We start from the raw sequence: 21,035 nt of genomic DNA, 5'->3' as shown, positions 1-21,035 counted from the left end.
GGTCATCTGCTCTGCTGGCACACCAGCGAGTTCACACTGGGGAGAGGCCATTCACCTGCTCATACTGTGGGAGACATTCACTCATGCATCTAACCTACAGAGACACCAGCGAGTTCACACTGGGGAGAAGCCATTCACTTGCTCAGTCGGTGAGAAGAAATTCACTCAGTCATCCAACCTATAGAGTCATCAGCGAGTTCACACTGGGGAGAAGCCATTCACCTGCTCAGAATGTGGGAAGAGATTCTCTCAGTCGTCTCAACTGAACGTGCATCATTGAGTTCACACTGGAGAGAGACGGTTCACCTGCTGTGAATGTGGGAAGGGATTCACTCAGCAATCTAACCTTGTGATACACTACTGGGTTCACACTGGGGAGAAAGTTTCAATAAGCTGCATGCTGGATATTTGTCCATCACCGTTGCTGAATGCAATTTTGAGAGTGACTGTCTTTGCTGAACTCTGCAATTATTGCTGCTGCTCACCACACCCAGATCTGCACCCTGGTCACTGGGCAGGGGAATAGTTTGCTCTGCTGCATATTCACCTTTAATGGGACTAGAGTTTAATTTTCTGGATGGGAGACAAAACAATCATTTCCATTTTAAACTCTGCGTCCGGTACTTGGTGAATTTCTAACTTAACTAGTGTACAGTAGAGAGTCAAGTCTGTCTGGCTGGACCTTACCAGTGATTCCGTTCCACGAATCTGCTTGGGAATCTGGTGATCTGCTTGGGAAATCTATTAAGCCCTGAATTAAATTTTGTCAAATGTTGTTTGATTTTTTTTTGGTTTTCTTGCTATTTTCTATGTTCTTTGCCTGTTAATATTGCAGATACTTGGGCCAAAATGTTGATTCCCATCGATAGATGCTGCCTGACCTGCTGAGCTCCTCCAGCACGTTCTGTTATGGCTCTAGATTTCCAGCATCTGCAGTATCTCTTGTGGCCCATTTGCTTGTATGTTTCTGCAAAGGACTGCAGGTAGGCAGAGAGGGTGCTGTGGTTCTGTTGGTAAAAATTTAAATCAAATCATCGGAAAGTTGACATGGTGTTGGAAGGTGCTGAGTCATTGTGGGTGGAACTAAGGAACAGCAAGGGTGAAAAGATCTTGATTTGTTTTGCGACCCCCAAACAGTAGTAGGTATATTGTCTGCAAATTACAATGGGAGAAATAAAATGCATGCCAAAACAGCAATGTACAATAGTCATGGGAGATAGTCATGCAGATATATTAGGAAAATCAGGTCGGTGCAGGATCCCAAGAGGAGGTTTCCTAGAATGCCCACAAGATGGCTTTTTAGAGCAGCTCCTGGTTGAGCCCAGCTGGGGATCAGCCATTCCCGATTGGGTGTTATGCAATGAACCAGAATTAATTAGAGTGCCTAAGGTGAAAGAACCCATAAGGGCAAATGATCTTAATATAATGGAATTCACCCTGAAGTGTGAGAAGGAGAAGCTAAAGTGAGGTATTCCAGTGTAACCATAGAATAAAGAGAATTATAAAGGCATGAGAGAAGAATTAGCCAATGTTGATAAGAAAAGAACATGGGCGGAGATGATGACAAAATGGCAGGAATTTCTGGAAGCAATTTGGCAGGCACTGGATATATATGTAAAAAAGAGGAAGATGTATTCTAAAGACAAGATGAAACAACCGTGGCTAAGCCAACATAAAAACCAAAGAGAGAGCATATAACAGAGCAAAAATGGTGGGAAGTTAGAGGATTGGGAAGTTTTTATAAACCTACAGAAGGCAAATTTTTAAAAAGTAGTTAAGAAGAAAAAGATGGAATATCAATTTAAGCTAGACAGTGATATTAAAGAGGATGCCTAATGTTTCTTCAGATACATTAAGTGTTAAGGAGAGGAAAGTGTGGATATCGGACAACTGGACACCGATGCTGGAGGAGTGGTATTGGGGGACATGGAACTGGCGGATGAACTGAATAAGTATTTTGCATCAGTCTTCACTCTGGAAGACACTAGCAGGATGATGGATGTCTGGATGTCAGTGGTCTGAATTGTGCAAATTTACATTACTCAGGAGAAGGTTCTTGGAAATAGAATGGTCTGCAGGTAAATAGGTCACCTGGACCAGATGGTGAACATCTGAAAGTGGTGGTTGAAAATATTGTGGAGGGATCAGTAACGATGCTTCAAGAATCAGTGGGTTCTGGTATGGTTCTGGGAGACTGGAAATTTGGAAATATCACTCCACTCTTCAAGGAGGTAGAGAGGTAGAAGATGCAAAATTATGGGCCAGTTAGTCTGACCTGACTGGTTGGGAAGATATTGGAGTCGGACGTTGAGGATGTGTTTTCAGGGTGTCTGGGGCACATGATAAAATCGGCCATTTACAGCATGTTGTCTTCAAGGGAAAATCTTGTCTGACAAGCATGTTGACATTCTTTGATTTCATTGACGAAGTAACAAGCAAGACAGACAGAGGAGAATCGGTTGATGATGTGCACCCGGACTTTCAGAAGGTCCTTGACAAGATGCCACCCAGGGGTCCGCTTAACAAGTTATGAGCCCGTGATACAAGGGGTGATTGTCAAGTTCGTGGCCTAAGGTAAAAGGAGTCAATTTTAGAAAACCTAGCACATTTATTTTTCAACATAGTCCCCTCCTACATTTACACACTTAGTTCAGCGGTCGTGGAGCATACGGATCCCTTCTTTGTAGAAATCGGCGTCTTGGACCTGCAGAAGTAGTCAATACCAGGGGTGAATGATAAGTTCGTGGCCTAAGGTAGAAGGAGGTGTTATTAACTTCAAACTTTCTGCATAATCACTCAAAGAGTTGGACTGCATGTGCATGTAACGAGAGCTGTATAACTCATCTCCTGCTACCTTAGGCCGCGAACTTATCGAGGGGTGGCAGCGGTAAGTTTGTCATGCAGAGAGTGGTGGGTGCATGTAATACACTGCCGGCGGCAGTGCTGGACGCCGATACAAAAGGGTCTTTTAAAAGCTTCTGAGATCGGTACATAGAGCTTAGAAAAATAGAGGGTTGTGCGCTGGGGAGATTCCAGGCAATTTCTAGAGTAAGTCAAGTGGGTGGCACAACATTGTGGGCCGAGGGGCCTGTAATGTGCTGTATATTTCTATGTTCTATAACATGAGGCACCAGACCTGACCGACTGTTAGTAGAGCAGGCCCTGGAACACAGCAAGAGCCGTAGCTCCGCAGACAGCAAACGCTCGTCGTCTCAACCGTCTGAAACTCGGCAACCTCTTCCCACCTTACCAGCCTAACAGACATTATTGGGGAAGCATAAATTAGCAACCAGAGTGCTCAACAATTCCCCTTTACTCGCGGCACGGAACGAGTTCATGCAATTTAACAGTCTAACCCCGATAATGATGGCTTAATACGTACGACAGGATCTCTGTGAATCTGAAGGCGATGAGGACTTGAATTCTAATTCTGCTAAGAATCAGAAACTACAAAAAGTGCTTCTTTACGTACCTGGAGTATGGATTTATTCTATTTCTGTCAGATCAGCGACGCCCCATGTGTCTTATTCGTAATACTGTACTGTCTAATGAAACACTGAAACTATCAAGATTGCAGGAACACTTCCGTAAAAGACACCCCGAAAAGGCTACCTATGTTATTACTCAGTTCCAGAGGATGAAAGAAGCGTTTGACAGGCGTTGTACACTCGAGTCATTTGCCAGGAAAGCTAAAAATATCCTTGATCGCGATCTCCTTGCTTCTCATAACATTTCCAAAATGATAGCAAAGTGTGAAAGATCTCATACAATTAGATAAAGATTATTAATGCCTGTTGTATCAGAAGTGCTCGCCACTGTTCTCAAAACGGATACCAGTATTTTAAAATCAATTCCCCTGAGTAATAACTCTGTGTCTCGTCGTACTGATGACATGAATAAGGACATTAAGTATCACTATGCACAGAACTACACAAAAAAAAATACAACAGAATTTGGGAGCCAACTGTATGAGTCAATTATGCGGGACAATGAGACCTTGCTAATGGCATATGTATGGCTAATCAAAAATGGAAAAGTCGATGAAGGGATTTCCTATTGTAAATAGTTGAAAACAGATATTAACGTGGAATAAATCTATGAGAGCTCAAAATGTATATTGATGACAAAATTATTTTGATTAGGAACAGGATTTCTTGTGCAATGGATAGAGCGGCATATAGGACAGGTCGCCATGCTGGTTTAGTGGAATTTCTGAAACTTAAATTGCAAGTCCGTGGTGTCATTCATTGTCAACACCCCGCAGCTACTGTGCAGGGTAAAGGTACTGTGAAAACTAGGTTTAAAGATAAATAAAAAGTCAAAGCAGAATATTTCTTTCATGCTGGCATATGATAGCCATGTTTTTACACGATGGGAGCGCTGGAAAGTATATTCGGTCTCAGAGGGGCGAGTATGGCGACTATGAAGGTCTTCAGGAGGGCGTTGGCAAGTATGTGGGCGTTGGGTTAAAAAGGTTGGCAAACACTGCTCTGGAAGAAAGAGTTAGCCACTGGGAAAGCATAACCGTCCATGGATGGGATCCCCACGATCATGGCAGACTAGGTGTCAACGAGAACGTGTCCGACGACAGGCTCAAAGCTGGAGACTTCTTCCCAGAAACTGGATGTTTCCTTGTGACAATACTGGTCCAGGTGGTTAAGACAAAAACATCAAAGATGCGCAATAAAAGGCTAACAAATTCAAGACGATAAAAGCAGAATATGCCATGTGAAACCGGAAAAAAAAATCCCACAATTACAGTATCCTGCAACAATCTAATTCAATCCGATTACTTACACAGGCACCATCAGGCGACAAACATCTTTCACCAAATTCTTGCTTTAAGATACAAAATCATGAAACATACTATGCATTATTATAAATACAATCTTGATCCGGTTTTAATGTCAGGACCCCACAATTATATTACGACCGATACATTATTGGAGATGGGATAATACCTGGTACCCGCCCGAATATAATATTACAGGATAAATATGCAGTAATAATTTATTTAATGGGTATGGCCACTCCGAACACACACAACCCACGGAAATCAGTCAGTGTAAAACACCAGAAATAAGTTGACGAAAGAGGGAAATGAACGACTATGGTACATGAAGGGGGTATACATTGTCCCGTTGTAATATACACGACTGGCATCTTCCCCAAATCACTACACAATAGCTCTAAACATTTCGACCTGCACGGCAATATTTATTCAAATCTCCAGAAAGGCACAATAATAAAAAGCACCAGAATAGTCCAAAAGTTCCAAGCGATTGAGAAATAAGTGCGCTTGTCTATGTCCATAACGCAATTTTTATCAGTTTTAGCTGAAATAAAAAAATAAAAATAAACATGCGATTCCACTGGAGTGAATGCAGAGGAGAGTCAACACGCAATTTGATCGGACGGGCATTTATTAGAAATCAGGAACTGAGATGACATTATTTTCCTTGAAGCAGAGTAGGCACCGGAGATTTCCGTAACAATTTGCACAATTATGAATGAGTTCTGTGGTGTTAAATATTTCTCTGTAACATCTTTGTCTAATGCGACGGACATGTCCAAGCTTCACTGTCAGTTCGTGTTGACTTTCTTTTTTTTTCCATTCATTCTTATGCAAAAGACCAAAGTAACGAATAAGCGGCATTTTTGCCGATTTGGTCTTGAATGTCCCCAGAACCTGTCTCGCTTTCTCATGACCGAAAAGGGTCTGGCGGTGACGAGGGCTGGAATATAGTGGAAAACTGAAAATAAAAGGTAGGATGAGTTTAATAATTGGTAGGAGTGGAGGTGGCGGGGTGCGGGTGTCGGAGAGTCTGTTCCTGTGCTGTGTTTCTCTCGGGTGCTAAACCAGATTTACTCTCCCCGCTGCCACGTTCTCCGATGATCATTGATTCTGTAGAGTTAAGATAGAAAATAATTGCGACCGCCGTCGAGAAGTGCTCAGATATGTTGTTTGTTAATTAGTTGAATAATTGACGTGAGCGGATATTTCGCTGCGCTGATGAACTGCTCTCTGAACTTGGACAGAGTTACCCCATAAATAAACGTGTGTGTGCAGCAACTTAATATCATCAGCATGTCTCCGGTGTGTTGAAAACTGAATTCAGAATCGTTGTAATTATTTTGATCCAACCGGCGATGGTGTTATAAAGGAATTCGGCAACACTCACCAACCACAGGGTGATGAAGCTTCCGGAGATGGTGAGAAGTAAGATCACAGACCTCCTCCTGCTCCCCATCTCCGGGTCACTGCGGTTCTCCGCCTTGCTCTGACCCCTCAGCCCCTCACGGACGCGACTGGTCACTAAAATGTGTCTGACTGTGAGAGCGTTGAACAGTAGTATTAACACGAGCGGGAGTAATGGCGTTAGGACGGTAGAAAGCCGGTCATATCCCAGCCTCCCGGGGATCCGTATAGTAGCCCGGTATTTCAATACAGTCCCAGGGTATATTGTCAACCATTTTCACAGGACAATATATAAAGAATTCGGGCACATTAATAAAACAGAGCAGAACGCCGGTTGTTGTCAGAACCACAGCCGCAGTTTTCCCGGTGCAATATTTTACTTCCCGCTTCTGACAGCAGATGGCGACAAACCGAAGAAAAGTAAAAGTGACGGTGAACCAGACAGAACTTTCTGTAGCTGCCTCTCACACTGGACAGTGTGGACAGCGATCACACTGCACACGGGGGTGATGTCCAGGAAAGTCCCGGGGAAGTAATAATAACCGACCCGCCACAATATCACCGCAAACACGATGGTCAGTAGATCCGCCGCTGCCGTGGCCACCGGGTAGCGAGTGGTGCGGGTGGAGAGGCCGCAATTTCCCCGGGACAGGATCACCATCGCCACTAAATTCACTGGAAACAACAGAGAGAGCGAGTGAGTTACTGTGTGTCCGCTCCGTGGGTCTCGGGGCAGGGAAATGCTGGAAATGGAGAGCAGCTCATTCCCGGAGGTTTAAAACGCGGAAGGCGGGGATCGCCGGCGCCTCAAAGGTGCCGATGCCGGGAGAAACGTTCCGGTCCGGGGCGCTGACTGCACGGAGAGCAGGGTTCGGGAAGGAGGCCGGGAACGCTTTGGAAAATCAGTGTAAATCTCTGTCCATCAGGTTTCTGACTGATATGCAAAGCCGATAAAGCCTCGGCAACTTTCTCAGCGACAGTGATTCCCGCGATCCGGTCACATCTGTTCACACTGTCCGGTCCCGCTCAGCCCCGCTGTCTCCGACTTTGTCCACGGACAGTTTCCAAAGCTCGTTGCAGATTTACTTCCCCCGTTCGCAGGCATCGATCTCCTCCTCGGCTTCCGCCCACACGGGCCCGGCTCGGCTCGCTTATTTTAAATTCTGCAACTACTCTTCGTCGCGGATCCTTCACACTCTGTCAGGGGATCGGATCAGAAAGTTCCTGTGTTGGTTTTATTTAATATTCTCCCTGACCCGCTCCGAATTACTGCGGCGTTATTCTAAATGCTCCGGTACTGATGGTCCCGGAGCGGAGTGTCGCCTGTAACTTACCCCGTCTGACCGGTATCGGACCCCGCTGTGTCGGCTCTGAACTCCCGCATCACTCCATCAATATCAGGGCGTGGAAACAAACCCCGGGAAACAAAAACCCACAGACACCCTTATTTAATTTTTCCAAACTCCCGAAACCCTCGGGATCTAATATACAGTTGGTTTCATTTTCAGGATATAAATATACATTTTTTTTGTCAATAGTAGACTGAGTAATATTGATTTGGTCCCTCAGCCAAATTTTTGACACAGTTTGGGAACAACTGGGCTCCGATCACCGCTTCTTACAACACCGACTGGGACATCCTGCAGGCCCAAGAAAGGTCTTGTTATTCCAGTGGCCACACATTTAAATTCCACCTCCCATTCCCATTCTGATATGATTCCCACAGCCTCCTCTACTGTCAAGATGAAGCCACACTCAAGTTGCAGGAACAACACTTTATATTCCGTCTGGGTAGCCTCCAACCCTATGGCATGTATATTGACCACTCTAACTTCCGTTCATGCTCCTCTTCCCCTTCACACCCCATCCCTTATTTATTTTTTTTTAATATATTTGTTATTTCCCCCCTTTTCGCTCTCTCTCGTTTTTCTCCCTCTCACTATAACTCCTTGTCTGCTCTCCACCCTCCGGGCTCCCCTCCCGCCTTCTCTCTCCCCAGGCTTCCCCTCCCCTGATCCTCTCCCTTCGCCAGCCTCGTGTCCCTTTTGCCAATCAACTTTCCAGCTCTTTGATTCACCCCTCCCCTCCTGTCTTCTTCTGTCATTTTGGATCTTCCCTCTCTCCCTCCTACTTTCAAATCTCTTAATATTTCTTCTTTCAGTTAGTCCTGACGAAGGGTCTCGGCCCGAAACGTCGACTGTACCTCTTCCTATAGATGCTGCCTGGCCTGCTGCGTTCCACCAGCGAATTTTGTGTGTGTTACTTGTTCCTCCAAATTGTTTTGAGCTGTGCCAGTATTTTTTTATATCAGAAATAACCATGGAGACTATAATTATCTGAGTTGAAATGTTGTCCTTCACCCACTGACGTGCTTTGTAAACTTTTAACAGTGTAGAAAAGTCAAAGGATTTGTGTATGGGAATGACAAACACAGCAGCCCGTTCGTTCCGCTGTATCTGTCAGTTCACCAGCGCTTGAATGCCGCCGATCCTTGAATGTGGAGACGGAGATGCTGGAGAAGACAGCGCCCCACTCGCTACAAGGAGAGCCCGATCACGTGTCCATGTCCGTGATCTGATTGGATACATCGCCATACTGGCTCTCATTTTGGAAGGGATTCAGTCGCCATCGCAGATACACCAACAGCTTCGCACCGGGAAGCGGCCGTTCACCTGCTCCGTGTGTGTGAAGCGACTCATTCAGTTAACCCACCTTGTGATGCTCCGGTGAGTTCACTATAAATAGAGGCCACACTTCTGTCCGGAGTGAGCAAAGAGTTTTACTCAATCATCCCATCTGCTGCAGCACCAGCAACTTCACATCAGGGAGGAAGTTCAGTCCTGGGAAAAGCCTCTAGCTATCCACACGACCAATGCCTCTCATCATACACCTGTATCAATTTCCTGCATGAATTTCCTGCATGATTTTCTCCAGACGGAATAAGACGATGAGCTCACTGTGGTTTTCACGTTCTTCAGGGCTCCGGACTAAGGTGGTTAAACACTTCCTTCCCTGCGCTTTTCAACTTTTGGTGTCATATTCACTAATTTCAGAGGACTGTGCCTCAGACAGCTGAGTTGTTGCAACGCGCCTCTAAAGTCTGACAGCAGACTAGTGAGTGAATCTTCGATGGAGCAGGGTCAGAAACCAAAGAGTTACCAGCCTGAGTCAGGGGTTTGGGGCTCCAGAAAGAGATGGGAACTAGAGTTTACAAGGAGGAGGAGGAAGAGGAATCAGATCAGCAGGATGCGGCTAAAAATGAAAGATCAGAAACATTTGGAAACTGGTTGATCGAAAAAAAAGTGTTTAATTTCTGCAAAATACCGGTGGAAATCAACAGATCAGGCGGTCAATGTGGAGAAGAATAAATAGACAACGTGTAGGCCGAGCCCCTTCAGCATGCATTGGCTGTGTACTCCTCTGCTTAGTTGCTGCCTGAACTGCAGAGTTCCTCCAGCATTTTATGTGTATGTGTCTACATCTCCAGCAAATGCAGAATCTCTTGTGTTTTATATCTGCATTTGTAAGAATGTTCTACTTTGGCATTAAACACGCGGAAAGTTTGCTGATATTAAGTGTATTGTTTTTATGGGAGCTGCTTTCTGCGTTAAAAAAGGTGCTGAGTTTTCTACACACAAACAAATCTGAGGTATGTACTTGAACCGGTGCTTGCAGAAACTTTCAATGGCACCGTGATTAACTTGAAAGCTCTGCGTTACAATTCTCGCCGTCGCTGAAGCACCGACCGAATGCGCAGGCGTCAGGGTTGCGGCTGGTCCCGAATATCACGCATGCGCAGTACACAAAAGGCCTCGGATATCGCTGCCGGTGAGTGTTTCTCCGTGAGACCGTTTTCACTACCGACTGAGGGGCAATTGCTGTGATCCGGACACTGTGACCCGCAATCCCGGGATAGTCCTGTTCTCTTCCCTCTCTCTTAGCCCCACGATCCCTGCACGGACCCCGGGGAGCTTCCGGCTGATGGGGGAATGGGAACCGATGGATCTCTCAGACAGAGCTGAGCTCCAGCTGTCTAAATGCAAGGATCGGGAACTCGGAGAAAGGGGAAAAAATCTTTTACATCACCAGGTGAGAAAATCACCTTTGTTCTGCCTCCAGTCACAGACAAGAGAAAATCTGCGGATGCTGGAAATGCAAGCAACACACACAAAATGCCGGAATTCAGCATTAGTACACTTTTCCGCAGATGCTGCCTGGCCTGCTGAGTTCCTCCAGCATTTTGTGTGTGTTGCTTGTTCTATCTCCTCTTGTTCTGCACCTTTCTACCCGTGAGGACATGTTTTGACCCATTCTCTCTGGGTACATAATGATATCAAATACCTTTGTCCTGGGCAACAAATAGCTTTCACATCACAAATGTGCCAGACTCCAGTGGGACAGAATACTGCGTTTCCCTTTATATTCATTGGCATTGCTATCAATGAGTTCACCACAGTCAATCACCTGGGGGAGGGTTCAGGGGAAATATTTATGTACATTACAGAAACTGGTGTTACCTGTGTTGCGGTGATGCAAAAGTTGCTGGAGAATTTGCAAGTGGGAAGAAGTGGAGTGATATTTTGAAATCTGACTTTTTAAAGAATAATTTAGCAAGCAAACCACATATGGACAATGTGCAAAAGCTCTGGTGAGAAAATCCTTCATTACCTGTTACAAGCCTGCTACATAGGTTGTGTGAGAGTGTAGATGAACTTGATCATACCCAGATGAGATTACAGTTCCTATGGACAGTGATTTGCTAGTTGTTAAAATGAATACCTCTCCTATATAAATTTACTGTGAACATCTTGTCACTGGGTGAAAAATGCACAGTACAAGATTAATGTGCACACTGGTCATTACGAATTAGAGGGGACATTGGTGGGAAGGTGGGAGACCTCCCATGTCCCTGATGCCCTCACCTACAAGATATGCATCCAGCTGCAGCTTGTAATCCTGCACTCAAGGAGTTGAACTTGAAATGGATGAATTCCCGATCAGCCAGGAGTTGGAGGGGTGATAGATATGACATGAAGAGAGGTGAGTTACACCCAAGGCGCAGGACACCGGAAACTGGGTGAGAGTCAGGAAGGGGAATGAGGTTAAATAGCCATCGCAGAGAACTCTTGTTGCTATCCTGCACAACAGGTGGACCACTTTAGAAAATGTTGGCGGGGGGAGATTACCTGGCAGAGGAAAGTCAAAGGGGTGACAGGGGATTTGTTAGTTAGGGGAACAGAACAAGAGGGGACTAATATCCTAGTGCAGGGGTAAGACTTGCTCGTGCTATTTTGGGGGGAGAGGTGATGTGGTTGAAATAAGTTGCAGGGGGAATGGGAGCCCAAATGACAGAACAGATACTGGAGAAGGTGATTTGAATTGGATTGACTTTATTACATACATCCTTCATATACATGAGGAGTAGAAATCTTTACATTACGTCTCTGTCTAAATGTGCAATGTGTAATTTATAGTAATTTATAATAAATAGTTTGTACATAGGGCAGTCAATATAACACAGAAGTGCAATTGTATCAGCATGAGTTAATCACTCTGATGGCCTGGTGGAAGATGATGTCCCGGAGCCTGTTGGTCCTTTTGCTGTGGTACCGTTTCCTGGATGGTAGCAGCAGGAACAGTTTGTAGTTGTGGTGAATTGGGTCCCCAATATCCTTTGGGCCCATTTTACACACCTGTCTCTGTAAATGTCCTGAATAGTGGGAAGTTCACATCTACAGATGCGCTGGGCTATCCGCACCACTCTCTGCAGGGTCCTGTGATTGAGGGAAGTACAGTTCCCATACCAGGCAGTGATGCACCCAGTCAGGATGCTCTCAATTGTGTCCCTATGGAAAGTCCTTAGGATTTAGGACCCCATCCCAAACCTCTTCAACCGTCTGAGGTGAAAGAGGAGCTGTTGTGCTCTTTTCACAACACAGCCAGTATGTACAGACCATGTGAGATCCTCGATGATGTTTATACCGAGGAACTTAAAGCTGTTCACCCTCTCAACCCCAGATCGATTGATGTCAATAGGGGTTAGCCCGTCTCCATTCCTCCTGTCATCCACAATCAGCTCCTTTGTTTTTGTGACAATGAGGGAGAGTTTGTTTCCTTGACACCAGTCAGATGTTGTTCAGACCTCAGATAGAGTCAGCAATCAAATGATTGAGCATGGTGTGATGAATGTGCTGAGCTGAGTATATCACACTGAAAGAAGCATCGTAGGAATGCCGGATGAGCTCAGGACAGGGAATTATGATGTTGTAGCCATTATTGGGACTTGATCGTACACAACAGTCTGAGGGATTTAGAGGAACAAATTTGTAGAGAGATCGCAGAGCATGCCAATAAACAAAGGTTGATTCAGTAACTGATTTTAACTTTCCATATATTGACTGGGACTCCCATACTGTAAAAGGACTAAATGGGGTAGAGTTTGTCAAATGTGCCCTTAATCAGTACGTAGACTTCCCAAAGTAGAAGTGTGCAGTAAGCTGTTAGGAAATGATCCAGGGCTGGAGACAGAAATCAGTGATCATAATGCCATGAGATTCAAAGTAAATATGGAAAAAGAGAGGTCTGGACCATGGGTTGAGATTCTAAATTGGAGAAAGGTCAATTTTGATGGTATCAGAAAGGATCTGACAAGTGTGGTTTGGGACAGGCTGTTTTCTGGCAAAGGAGTACTTGGTAAGTGGGAGGCCTTCAGAAGTGAAAGTTTGAGGGTATAGAGTTTGTATGAGCCTGCAAAAATAAAAGTTGAAAGGTAACTGGTGCAGGGAACCTTGGTTTTCAAGAGATATTGAGACCCCGGATATTTTGTTCCTCTAAATGCCTCAGACTGTTGGGTGCTACCAAGACTCATTAATGACTACAATATCATCATTTCATGCCCTGAGCTCATCTGACTTTTTTTTTAGTGGTCTTCAGTAGGTTTCTAAAAGTTTCCCAATACATTTTGCTCTTTTGTTTGCCCTCTCTTTGTCTTTGATGTTGGCTTTGGTTTCTCATTTCAGCCACGGTTGTGTCCTCCTGCCTTTCCAATGCTTCCACTTCTTTGGGATGTATCGATCACTCAGCTCCTGAATTGCTCCCAGAAACTCCAACCATTGCTGCTCCGTTGTCACTCTTACCTTTTCTCTTCCAAACAAGTTTGGCCAGCTTCTCTGTCATAGAAACATGGAGAAGTTCAGTAAGGAAACAGGCTATTTGGCCCATCTAGTCAATGCCAAAAAAAACATTTAAGCTGTCTAATGCACCAATCTGCACCGGGACCATCAGCCTCTGTACCCCTTCCATCCAGACCCCCATCTGAACTTCTTTGAAATGGTGAAACTGAGCTCATATTCACCACTCGTGCTGGCATCTCATTCCACACTCTCATGACCATTTCAGTAAACAGCTTTTCCACATGTTCCTGTTAAATTTTCACCTTCCCCATGACCTCTGGTTGTCATCCCACCCAATCTCCATGGAAAAAGCTGCTTGCATTTACCCTATCTATACCCTCATAATTTTGTATACTTCAAACAAATCCTCAAAGCAATGTATAACTTCCCTGTTTATGTTTGGAGCCTTTTTTAGGTGTATAAGATGATGAGCAGCATTGATCATGTGGACACCCAGAGGTTTTTTCCCAGGGCTGAAATGGGTAACACAAGGGGGCATGGTTTTGAGGTATTTGGAAATAGATACCAAGGGGATGTCAGGGGTAAGTTTTTTACACAGAGAGTGGTGGGTGTGTGGAATGCACTGCCGGCTATTTGCGTGAGAGTGTTTCAGTTACTGTGGGGCCAGGAACCCATGCAGCTCAGTGGGAACAGGGAATAATACTAATGGAGAGAGTCAAACTGAGCCAGGTCACAGATTGGAGATGGCAGAAATGCCCCATTCATTCAGGAAGAGCATCAGAATTTGATGGTCATTCCAGATACCAGCACTGTGCCCATTCAGAAGATGATTTCTCTCTCTAACCTGGGTTGAACCTCACAGTAACAGTGTGATATCAGTTCACACCATGACAAATCAAGTGATCTCATCTGAAATGTTGTCCTACACCCATTGATCGGTTTTGTAAATCTTTTTTGCAGGTTAAAAATGACGAGGAATTTGTTTCCGGGAATCTCGAACACAACACACCAGTTTTGCTGTCTCTGTCCAGACATTTAATAAGTGGAGCAAGAGATTCACTCGATCATCTGACCTGCTGGCACACCTGTCATTTTACACGGGGGAGCCCATTCATTTGCTCAGACAGTAGGAATGGATCAGTCGGTCATCTCCACTGAAGGTACATCAGCAAGTTCACACTGGGACAAGGACATTCACCTGTTTTGTGTGTGAGAAGGGATTCAGTCGGTCTTCCCACCTGTGGACACACCAGTCAGTTCACACTGGGCAGACGCTGGTTATATGCTGAACTTTTGGGGAAGGATTCACTCAGTCGTCTGACCTAATGGCACACCAGCGAGTTCACACTGGGGAGAGGCCGTTCACCTGCTCGGACTGTGGGAAGGGATTCACTCAGTCATCCCACCTACTGAGACACCGGTCAGTTCACACAGGGGAGAGGATGTTCACTTGCTCTGACTGCGGGAAGGGATTCATGGAATCATCTCAACTGAAGGTACATCGGCGAGCTCATACTGAGGAGAGGCCATTCACTTGCTCAGACTGTGGGAAGACCTTCACTCGGTCATCCCAACTGAAGATACATCAGCATGTTCACACCAGAGAGAGGCCGTTTACCTGCTCAGACTGTGGGAAGGGATTCTCTTTGTCATCTCAGTTACTGAGACACCAGTCAGTTCACACCGGAGAGTGGCCCTTCACCTGCTCGGACTGTGGGAAGGGATTCACTAAATCTTCTCACCTACTGAGACACCAGTCAGTTCACACTGGGGAGAGGCCATTCACCTGCGCAGACTGTGGGAAGGGATTCACTGAATCATCTCATCTGAAGGTACATCAGCGAGTTCACACTGGAGAGAGGCCATTCACCTGCTCAGACTGTGGGAAGGGATTCACTGAATTATCTCAACTGAAGGTACATCAGCGAGTTCACACTGGAGAGAGGCCATTCACCTGCTCAACCTGTGGGAAAGGATTCACTTCGTCATCTCATCTGAAGGTACATCAGCGAGTTCACACTGGGGAGAGGCCATTCACCTGCTCAGAGTGTGGGAAGGGGTTCACACAGTTAGCTAGCCTACAAGCACACCAGTCAGTTCACACCAGGGAGAGGCCGTTCACCTGCTCAGACTGTGGGAAGGGATTCACTCGGTCATCTCGCCTACTGACACCCCTGTCAGTTCACATTCGGGAGAGGCCATTCACCTGCTCAGTGTGTGGGAAGGGATTCACTTGGTCATCTCGCCTACAGAGACACCAGCAAGTTCACACTGGGTAGAGGCCGATCACGTGCTGTGAATGTGGGAAGTATTCACTCAGTCATCTAACCTTATGTAACTCTCGCTTCGGCTAACAGCTTAATATAGGGGGTGATAGCCCACCAGCCGGGCGAAACTTATGAAATCTCGTTTTGGTGGATGCTGTGTGATGTGTCCTCTGTTACAAATCAGTACCCCGAAATAACAAACAGTACACAATATGTGATTAAATGAATGAGATTTAAAGTTCTTACTTTGACTGTAGGGTTAGTAAAGAAAACAAAAAGAAAGAAAATGGGCCCACTCTCTCCATTCACGTCTTCTCATCTCTCCCCAGCAAAAGATCACGAAAATCTCTCTTCCAGACTCACAAGGAAGAACATTTCTGTCATTGGATAGCCCCGCACAACAAAACCCTGTTATCTCTAGTCATAACCTAAACATTGCTGCTACAGAGAAACCATTACCTCAGCAGTGAAACACTGCACAGAGGCCGTTACTTTAGCAGTGAAACCTTACAGCGTGTTACACTTGTGACACACGACCGGGTTCACACTGGGGAGAAAGTTTGATTAAGCTGCATGCTGGATATTTGTCCATCACCGTGCTGAATGCAATTTCGAGAGTGACTGTCAGTGCTGAAATCTGCAATAATTGCTGCTGCTCCCCACACCCAGTTCTGCACCCTGGTCACTGGGCATGGGAGGAGTTTCTTCTGCTGCATATTCACCTTTAATGGGACTAGAGTTCAATATTTTGGATCTGAGACAAATAAATCTGTTCTATTTTAAACTCTGTCTCCGGTACTTGGTGAATTTATAATACACCTAGTGTACAGTAGAGAGTTGACTCAGGCCGGCTGGACCCTGCCAGTGATTCAGTTCCACGACGGTCCTTTGAAATCCTGCCCTGTTGTTCATCTTTCGCTCTCCCTGTGCTTATGGGTTCCAAACAGTCACCACTCTGTGGGTGAAGAGGTTTCCCTTGAATTTTCTGCAGACTGAAGAAGTTGAGCTGACTGCAGTTCTGTCTGAGATGTACTTCGCCCCTCTAATCTCTGGGCTGAGGAAGAATGACATTGATAGTTAACCTCCTTATTGATGGCTCATTTCCACATTATCGGTCATTTTCCCTGCTTCTAAAGGGTTGTAAGGAAACACCACTGTCCTCTAAAGACTGAAATCAGAATGGGAAACCATCAATTGGATGCTCAACGGAGCAGGGTCAGAAACCAGAGGCAGGTCTGCACAGGGCAGAGTTTGGGGCTCTGGACGATGGTCGGGGTAAGAACGTATGATGATGAGAAGAGAATCAGCAGCGGGGTGTGGCAACGAATGACAGAGTAGCAACATTTGGAAGCTGATTGACAGGGAAAATAATTTGGTTGTCTGACTGATGACACAAACAATACCCGTGGTGAGGATGTGTTGGGAATGGTTTCATCTATTGAGGGAGTTGTTCCTGCTTGTTTATCCTGTAATATTATATCCGGATGGTTATTATGGATTGTCCTATCTGAAATAATGTATTGATTATCATATAATTTGTAAGATTTTCTGGATCTGGCTTGAATTTATGGTACCTTCACGAATTGATGGAGGGCGTTCATGAGTTTGTATTTTAAAGCAAGATTTTGATGAATGATATTTACCACTTGATTGTACCTTTGTAAGTAATTAGATTGAGTTAAACTGCTGCAGAATCCTGAAATGTGTTGGATTGTGTCTGGTTTCTCTTGGCATTTTCTGCACTTGCTGCCTTGTTTGTTTATATTTCATGTGTTTTTGATTTTTTTTTTCCGTTTTGGAACCACCTTGTCCTGTATTTCTGGAAGGAACCCCTCTGTTTCTGGGAAGAGGTCTCCAACTCTCAGTCAGGTGCTCGATGCTTCCTTGTCACCATCTCGTCTGCTCAGATCGTTGGGATGTCTCCCATGGAGGGTCATACTTCCATAGTGATGATTCATTTTTCTGATTTGACCTCTCATTTAAGTTTTCTGGTCTGTATTTCTTACACAATTGCATATACACACAGGGAGTGCTGAATCCTGTTCATTTTTGATGAAAATATATATGAGGGGTGATTGATATGTTCGCGGCCCCAGGTAGGAGTCAATTTTAGAAAACCGAGCACATTTATTTTTCAACATAGTCCCCTCCTACACGCTTAGTCCAGCTTTAATGGAGCATACGGATCTTGGACCTCCAGAAAGTGTCCACAGATGGGCGATTAATGAGTTCATGGCCTAAGTTAGAAGGAGATGAGTTTTACAGCTCTCGTTACATGCACATGCAGGTCAGCTCTTTGAGTGGTTATGTGGAAAGTTTGAAGTTAATAACTCATTTCCTTCTACCTTGGGCACAAACCTATCAATTACCCCTGATGAGTTCTTAACTTCAAACTTTCTGCATAATCACTCAAAAGAGTTGAACTGCATGTGCATGTAACGAGGGCTGTATAACTCATCTCCTTCTATCTTAGGCCATGAATTTATCAATCACCCTCGTACTTAGAAGTTTTATCTGACTGTTGTGTGATTTTGTTTTAATGTGTGTTATTTCACTTCCTTCTTCTGTCCAAGGTAGTGTTAATCTAAGTGGGTTTGAGTGTAAATAGTCTTTTCTAAAGTTTTCCAAAGTTCTTATTTATCTTTGTAAATTTTACTGATTGAAATGGGACGAAGATATTTTCACTTTAAAAAAGCCAATGTTGGTATTGATGAAAGTGTTTATTGCCTTCGTTGTATTTGTTAACTATTGAGCTCTGTTTGGCAGGTTTTTTTAAGCCTTGAACTAAATTTTGTCAAAGGTTTTCCCTATTTCACACTACTTTCTATTTTCTTTCCTTGTTGTTATTCCAGATACGTGGGTGTCAAGAGTCCCAGTGAAGGGTCTTGGCCCAAAATGTTGATTCCCATCCATAAATGCTGCCTGACATGCTGAGATCCTCCAGCACTTTGTGTGTCATTCTCTAGATTTCTAGCATCTGCAGGTCCTCTTGTTTCCCAGATACTTATATGCTTCTTGAAAGAACAAGCCAAGAACAAGCTGATAGTGGGGTTGTGTGGATCTGTTGGTAAAATATGCAATAAATTCATTAGAAAGAGGTGGCATAGGGTTGGAAGGTGTAGAATCTGTGGGTCGAATTAAGGAACAGCAAATGTAAAAAAAATCCCTAATGGGAATTGTATAGATACCCCCAAACAGTAGTAAGTATGTGGTCCACAAATTACAATGGGAGATAGAATATGTGTGCGAAAAGGGCAATGTTACAATAGTCATGGGGGATTGTCATGCAGGTGATTAGGAAAATTAGGACGGTGTTGGTCTCAAGAGAAGGAATTCCTGGAATGCCAACAAGATGCTTTTTCAGTGCAGCTCGTGGTTGAGCCCACTTGGGGATCAGCTATTCTGGATTGGGTGTTGTAATGAAGCAGAATTAATTAGGTCACTTAAATTCAAAGAACCCTTAGGGGCAAGGGATCTTTATATGATCAAATTCACCCTGACATTAGAGAAGGAGAAGCTGAAGTCAGATGTGGAATAAAGAGAATTAGAGAGGCATAAGAGATAAATTGGTCAAAATTGATTTGCAAAGAACACGGGCAGGGATAAAAACAGAGCAGCAATGGCAGGAATTTCTGGAAGCAATTCAGAAGGCACAGGATATATACAGTGGTGTGCAAGTGTTTGGGCACCCCTGGTAAGGCACAAAGTTAAATATAGCACATGACCTGATTTCCAAAAGGCATATAGATAAAGATGACACATTTCTTTAATATTTTAAGCAAGATTACATTTTTATTTCCATCTTTTACAGTTACAAAATAGCAAAAAAGGAAAAGGGCCCGAAGCAAGAGTTTGGGCACCCTGCATGGTCAGTACTTAGTAACACCCCCCTTGACAAGTATCACAGCTTGCATATGCTTTCTGTAGCCAGCTGAGAGCCTTTCAGCTCTTGTTTGGGTAAATTTCTGGGTTCAGTCATCAGCAGCAAAGCACTGACTGTGGAAATTACAGATCAGAATATTATTAGAGTCACAGAGTCCAGCAGCACTGAAACAGGCCCTTCGGCCCTTCCAGTCAATGCTGACCTGTTTGTTTTTACTGCCTAGTTCCAACTACCTGCACCATAGCCTCCATGCACCTCCCATCCATCTCATCACCCAAATTTCTCTTTAGTGTCTAAATCGAACCCACATCCACCACTTTCACTGGCAGCTCATTCCACACTCCCACCAACCTCTGAGTGTAGAATTCCCCTTCAGACTCACCTAAAACAATTCACTTTCACCCTGAACTTATGTCCAATGTGGGGGTGAGAGGGAGGACGAGGCAGAGAGGTAAGACAGTAAGGGGACTGTAATGTTGCCTCCTTACAACAAAACTAACCCTCTCACTGTGTCAGAATCAATGATTAAATCCAGCACCAAACACTGTGTTTTCATTCCTGCACATTGTAACTTGAACCATCTCACTGAGGGTCTGATGGAGACACAACCCCTGCCCTCTGCACATGTGATCACATCTCCCCTGTTTCTGACATTTCAAATACCCTCAGAATGGTTTTCTGATTCAGTCTGAAGGTTATGGTACATTCAGCTCATCGTCAGACCTGACAAACCATGTCTTCCCACAGCTGGTTCCACCTGTTGGTGTGTCCTCTTTCCTCCACCTCCAGGGAAGCTGCATCTCCACACAAACTCCTCACTTGAGACGACTGTCTGTACCCGTGACACAGGAAATCACATCACTGTCACTCTCCTGATACCATCCGGGAAGCGGTACCGCAACATAAAAGCCAGGACCAACAGGCTCCGGGACAGCTTCTTCCACCAGGCCGTCAGACTGTTGAACTCACGCTGATCTGAGTGTACTCTATATTACATTGTCTGTTTTATTTATTATAAACTATTATAAATTATTATGATTGCACGTTGCACATTTAGATGGAGACGTAACATAAAGATTTTTACTCCTGATGGATGTAAGAAATAAAGTCAATTCAATTCAATTCCTGATTCCGTGTCTGAGCTGCTCGCCTCCGGGTATCCTCCGTCAACAAGCTTCTTCCTCAGTCACCATCTGTCAGATTATAAAAAACAATTAAAACGATCTATCAGACAGCTCCTGTACCCCTCCACCCCTGAACAGGTTCCCCTGTTAAAACTCTCTGCTCAGCCCTTTCCCTATTCCCTTTCCCTTTCAGACTCCCGATGTGCCAGCAGATCCGAATTCACCGTGTGGACATTTCTACCCCACAGGAGGCTGTACAAACCCGTGTCCTTCTCTGATGCACAGCTCAGTGACCCCAATCCCTGTCTGCACTCGCAGCCCATGACGGTGACAGCTGTCCTAGACTCTGTAACTCACAATCTTGTAACACAGAATCTTGTTCACAGCAAGTTTAGACAGTCATTAATATGAAGAGAGAATTGTTGTTTC

At 44.7% G+C, this 21,035-nt stretch overlaps 1 protein-coding gene across 2 annotated transcripts; it reads left to right on the top strand.

Moving 5' to 3' along the window:
• The first annotated feature begins 9,962 nt into the window (after nucleotides 1-9,962).
• LOC134341665 (zinc finger protein 239-like) lies at nucleotides 9,963-20,673 on the top strand. Of its 2 annotated transcripts, none has more exons than XM_063039587.1 (2): nucleotides 9,963-10,027; nucleotides 14,293-20,673. In XM_063039587.1, exon 2 carries the CDS (start codon nucleotides 14,658-14,660, stop codon nucleotides 15,609-15,611), a length of 954 nt encoding a protein of 317 aa, XP_062895657.1. In that variant the 5' UTR covers nucleotides 9,963-10,027; nucleotides 14,293-14,657; the 3' UTR covers nucleotides 15,612-20,673. The 2 variants fall into 2 exon arrangements, with proteins under 2 accessions (XP_062895657.1, XP_062895656.1); XM_063039586.1 differs by lacking the exon at nucleotides 9,963-10,027 and adding an exon at nucleotides 10,036-10,288.
• The last annotated feature ends 362 nt before the right edge of the window (nucleotides 20,674-21,035 follow it).

This window comes from Mobula hypostoma, unplaced genomic scaffold (genome assembly GCF_963921235.1).
Source record: "Mobula hypostoma unplaced genomic scaffold, sMobHyp1.1 scaffold_36, whole genome shotgun sequence".
In the NCBI taxonomy this organism is placed as follows: Eukaryota; Metazoa; Chordata; class Chondrichthyes; order Myliobatiformes; family Myliobatidae; genus Mobula; species Mobula hypostoma.
This window is presented reverse-complemented; position numbering and strand designations above follow the sequence as displayed.

What these genes read in the sequence shown, in the direction of transcription:
- LOC134341665 (XM_063039587.1), top strand. Translation starts at nt 14,658, where the DNA reads ATGGCACACCAGCGAGTTCACACTGGGGAGAGGCCGTTCACCTGCTCG.